General features: G+C 59.6%; 1 protein-coding gene across 2 annotated transcripts; it reads right to left on the reverse strand.

Moving 5' to 3' along the window:
- Positions 1 to 268: 268 nt before the first annotated feature.
- LOC109324868 (paired mesoderm homeobox protein 2-like) lies at positions 269 to 3,042 on the reverse strand. Of its 2 annotated transcripts, XM_019556967.1 has the most exons (4): positions 2,812 to 3,042; positions 2,431 to 2,637; positions 1,481 to 1,656; positions 269 to 978 (listed from the first exon to the last, which is right to left on the reverse strand). In XM_019556967.1, exons 2-4 carry the CDS (start codon positions 2,621 to 2,623, stop codon positions 625 to 627), a joined length of 723 nt encoding a protein of 240 aa, XP_019412512.1. In that variant the 5' UTR covers positions 2,624 to 2,637; positions 2,812 to 3,042; the 3' UTR covers positions 269 to 624. The 2 variants fall into 2 exon arrangements, with proteins under 2 accessions (XP_019412512.1, XP_019412511.1); XM_019556966.1 differs by having other exon boundaries at positions 2,431 to 3,042.
- Positions 3,043 to 5,049: the final 2,007 nt, after the last annotated feature.

Raw genomic sequence — 5,049 nt, forward strand, 5'->3', positions numbered from 1 at the left:
GGGGTAATCCCACCGCTCCCACCATCTCGCAGCCAGCAAGCACCTGCAGGGCACAGCCGGCCTTCACCAAACCCCTTGGTCACAAGGCCTCGCTGGCCCACCCCAGCTCTAGTTCTGCCTGTTGTGCTACCCCAAATCCACCAGAACCAAAGGAGTAGGAGAGCAGTGGAAGCAGATGGCCCAATGGCTCAGGACCAATGTGGGAAGAAGAGGGAAGGAGTTCATAAAAGGGGAAAGAAAGGGATATCCATACAGAGGAGGCCCAAAAACCTGCTTTATTTTGACACAGAAGGAGATTCTATTAACAAACCCACTGAGCACCTGCCACCTCCCACCCTGTCACTGAGACAAGGTCTCCAGAGAGGGGGGTCCCCCTACACACGCAGGTGTTGGGATCTGGGCCGGGACAGAGTTCACACCACAGGGCACTAGCCCATGTCCCATGCATGTCACAGCCCAGCTCAGGACTCCCTGAGTTTAAGACGGGTGGGATGCACGTGAGGGCACTCATATGCAGGTGGCAGCTGGGTGAGCTGGCACAGCCTGGCACTGGGGCAGATGTACCCTACCTAGGTCCTGGTGCACAGCAGGCAGAGGCTCCTGCACTCACAGAGCCTGGGATCCCTACAAAGCTTGCCAATAGGTGGGGAAGGAAAGCGAGGGCAGGTGCCACAGTCTTGGGTCGCTCCTCCGTCCGCAGTCCAGCCACATCCCATCCAGCAGCTGAGCCCTGGGTGTTGGCGAAGGGGCCTGCTGGAGACACCCGGGGGCTGGCTCTGCAGAGCCGGGAACCTTCCTCGGAGGGACGAGGCGATGCTCCGCTCCCAGGGCACTGCCCGGTGTTGCTGGTCGGAGTCTCGGCTCTGGCAAGAGGCGCCCCTTTGCTCCGTCTCCTCCCTTGGGCCTGGCAGACTCGGCCTTCTCCAGCCGACGGCGCTGCCCCTTGCGGAACTTGGCTCGGCGGTTCTTGAACCAGACCTACCAGGGAGGAGCCAAAGGGGGGAGATTAATGGTCCACCCAGCTGTGGTCTTTCCCTGCTGTGGTGCCCCAGCCCCACTCCAGTGAGGGCACCAGAGACCTGGCATTACTCTCGCGTGGCGCAGCTGGCTCTGTGCTCCACACTGGGTAGATACAGGGAGACCCAGGGCAGCCGTCAGGTTGGGGGAGGCCAAGTGGCTGCTGGGAAAAGGGCTGTCTGCACCATCTCCTACCCCAGCAGCATGCACTGCCCTGCCCCTTTTCTACCCCCGAAGCCTCTGATCCAACCATCCCCCTTCATGGAAAAGGTGGGCAGGATCCTGGTGGGGCCTGAGCAGAGCTGTGAAAGGGTTAATTCCTGGACAAGACAGACCCTCCCCCTTAATCCCTTTCCCATGAAAACCACTGAAAGGACCACCCCACTGCTGTCCTGATTTGGACCAGGCCCTGCCTGGAGCCTGCCAGGGCGTGGGTGCTAGGAGCAAGTGGCACTGGGGTTACCTGGACCCTGGCCTCGGGCAGGTTGACGAACACGGCCAGCTGCTCCCGGGTCACCACGTCGGGGTAGTGGGTTTTCTCGAAGGCTCTCTCCAGCGCCTCCAGCTGGGGGACCGTGAAGGCAGTACGGCTGCGGCGATGCTTCTGGGGCAGCCCGTAGCGAGCTTCCAGCAGCAGCTCTGGGAGAGTGGGGAGAAAGGGGGAGCAAACAGTCAGATCAGACCAAATGGCGCCTTTCCTCATGGGGGATTTCCCTGCGTGTCATCCCAAATGGATTCAACACACTTGGCTGCATGCAGCCAGTTCTGGGGAGGAGCACTGCAGCTCTTTAACTAGGGGGGCTGCAGAACAGCTGACGGAGCCTGCCTAATTCAGGAGAGGACCAGGTTGTTGCCCAGGGAATTACCATTAGCTGAGCTAACCATCCCACTCTTCTTAAAGTAATGAAGTGTCAGGGGACAAGCTGGGGGAGCAGAGGGTCAGTGGAGCAGGCACCGTGCCGGGGCCCCGGGTGAGAGGGCTGTCGCTGCCACTGCTTACTGCTGCAGCTGTCTGAGCTTTCCTTGCATATCCCCAACATCAGACCATGCCACAGCACGGGCGAGTAATGGCATCACCTGCTGAGACCAGCTTCATCGTTGTGCCGTGCTGCCCACTCTGCTGGCATGACCAAAGCACCCCCAGCACCTTGCAGTCCTCCCCAAGCCCCCTTCGGGCAGGAAGTGTTCTTCCCCACCTCACCCCAGTAAGAAACTGAGGCACCAGAGGGGCTAAGTGACTCAACCAGGGCCACCTGGGAAGCCAGTAGCAGAGCAGGGAACGGAGCACCCGTCTCTCACAGGGTGCTCTGGCCCCAACCACTGGGCTCACTTTTCCAGTACCATAAACTGGGCTTGCTGGAAACCAGTGCTTCAACGTATGTCCTGCTGCCCCCAGCCCCTTGCCCATCCTACCTGCCAAGCGATCCACCAAGCTCACCGCCTGCAGGGCCGTGGGCTGTGGGGCCAGGGCTGGGGTCAGCGGAAAGGGCTCGGCTGTCGGCGAATGGAGGCTGCAGACCACGGAGAGGGGGTTCGCGGTGCCGAGGGGACAGCTGCTCCTGCTGAGGCAGTACATGGTGGGTACAAAGTGGCCCATCAGGGGCATCTCACATCAGGGCCCTGGAAACAACACACAGCTTTGAGGACGCAGAACAGCCCTGCTCCGCGGCCCAGCCCCTGCGTAAGCCTGGCTGCGCTCCTCTGCTCCACGGGGGATGCCGGAGACAGGGATTCGGCCAGGAAGAGGTTTGGCCCTGATCATTTATGCTTTATATTGCGGTGGCATCCAGAGACCTCAGACAAACAGCAGGGCCCATCAGTAGCAGATCCAGAAAGGGGCAAGGACTGCGCAGCCCTCCCCATACTTCAGCCACGTTACGCCTCTGCAGCATGCGCTGAGCTCCCTGTCCGGTCAGCGCGGGGCCTGCTGGAGTTTCGCAGGCTCCGAAGAGCAAGGGGTGAATGCTGCTGCTGGTCGCCCTTCCCCTCCCTCCCCCTGCCCTATGAATTCGGCGGCAAGGGGAAGGAGGGGACAAGCCCGTGGCAGCCGCATTTACCCTGGGGTCCAGCAAAAGCAGGGGCTGTGCTCAAGTGAAGCACAGCTACTGCAGCACCCACCACCTCTGCATCCACCCTTTGGCCCCGCGTTGCACAGATGCCCAGGGCTACATCCTTAACGAGATTCCAACTGGCAAAGCATGGGAGGGGAAACCGAGGCAGAAACTTGCTCACTTGCAGCCTCTGAATTACAACCTCCTAATGTCTCCCTCACTTCCGTGCTCGATAGGTACTGATACACCCTTTTTCCCAATACGTGTCCAGACCCTTTTTGAACCGGGCTACACTGTCTACCTCCACCGCATCTGCCAAGTCCCATCCTTTAATGCCATTCCCTGCGAGAAAAGAACTTCCTTTTTCATCGGTTTGAAATGTATTCTTTACTCTCTGCTGGTTGCTCCCTCCACTCACCTGTATAGACATATCCCTTGCAGAGACACGCACCCCTCCGTGCCTACATGAGCCTGTAGCCGAGCATGACAGGCGGGCGCAAAACCTCTCTTTGGTGGCAAGACACAGCTCCTCCATGGCCCTGACGTGTGCCACTCCCCCCAACCCGAACCACAGCCCCTAGACATGCCACCTCCACCCGGTTGATCATTCAAAGAAACAAAATTGAAAAACTAAAAACTTGCCGAGAGCTCTGTTAAGAATTGGCTAGCAGTTTGGTGTTACTGCAGTGAAGGTGTTTTCCCGTCCGGGAAGTTCACAGCTCTGTGTCACTGAGCCGAAACTCTTCAATGTTCCCAACTGAAATAATTTCACAATCCCCCATTTTGCTGGAGATGCTGGATTCCCCTTTCCTTCTGCTCAGACTGCTGGGACCCCCCAGAAAAGGGGCTCTACTCCACTCCCAGCATAGTCCTTTCCTGATTTGCAGCTTCCCTCTGCTTGGAGCTGCCCAGGCTGTCAGCGCTGGGATGCCAGACATACTAGGTGGGATCCCCAGCGCGTCGTGAATTGGCCATGGGACAAACCTGCTGTAACGGGACCAATGCAAGAGAAAGTGCGGGGAAGCCTCTGATGTGGAAACCTGCCAGAGCCCTCAAGCCTCTTGGATCTTGCTTCCTGATCCTTTTGGCCCTGGGTCTTGTGTGCTTGTTATTACCAGTGCAGCGGGAGTGCGAAACAGCTGCGCAAGCAGCTGCAATGGCACCACAGGGCCGGTGTGCAGGAGCAGCCAGTCCCTTGCCCAGTGAGTCAGGCCCAAGGGGCATGTGGAAAGCTAGGACTGGGGTAGAGGGGTCCCAGCAGAGCTGTGGGTGCAGGGGGCAGCTCAGGGCTGGGACAGGGGTCAAAGGGCAGAGCTGCGGGGCAGAAGCTTGTTCCACACCTCCCTGGCATCTAGCTTTTTCAGCCAGACCCCAAACCGCTCATTTTCCTCCACTAGACTCTTCTCTGGGGCTGTTCCTGCTTCTCTACACCTCCCTCCTGCCCTCAGGGAGAGCACAAGCCTCAGGGGGGCTCCATTGCTGCCCTCACCCCCTGCGTGCCCCCCCCAGCCACACGTGCACCCCAAGAGCTCTCTCACCTCTGGGGACCCCAACTTTCCCAGGAAAGCGCCTGGGTCCTCTCCTCGCCCTCCCCACAGCCGAGCGTCCTAGGCTCAGGAACAGCAGCCAAAACTTCTCCCCAAACTTCTACCCCCCTGCTTTTTAAGGGCAGGCAGCCGGGCCCCCCTCCACCCAGGCAGGCGGCAGCCAATGGGACAGGGAAGGCTTAGGCCGGATTAGGGAGCCTGTTTTCTTCCTCTCCAAAGGGAATTGCAATGGTTCCTAAGCTGGGCTCAGCGCAGGGGGGTCCCATTATTCCCCATTCAGGCTGGGGATTAGACTCGGGCAGGGGTGAAAGAATGCCGAGGGTTGGGGCTGCTTCCCCCTGCCCTCCCGCCCCTTCCTCGGGTCGGGCTGTCGTCAGCCTGCCGGGAGCCCACGCTACATTGGTGGCCAGGACCTTCAAATCCCATCCTAGCAG

Source organism: Crocodylus porosus, unplaced genomic scaffold (assembly GCF_001723895.1).
Source record: "Crocodylus porosus isolate Cpor-Errol unplaced genomic scaffold, CroPor_comp1, whole genome shotgun sequence".
In the NCBI taxonomy this organism is placed as follows: domain Eukaryota; kingdom Metazoa; phylum Chordata; order Crocodylia; family Crocodylidae; genus Crocodylus; species Crocodylus porosus.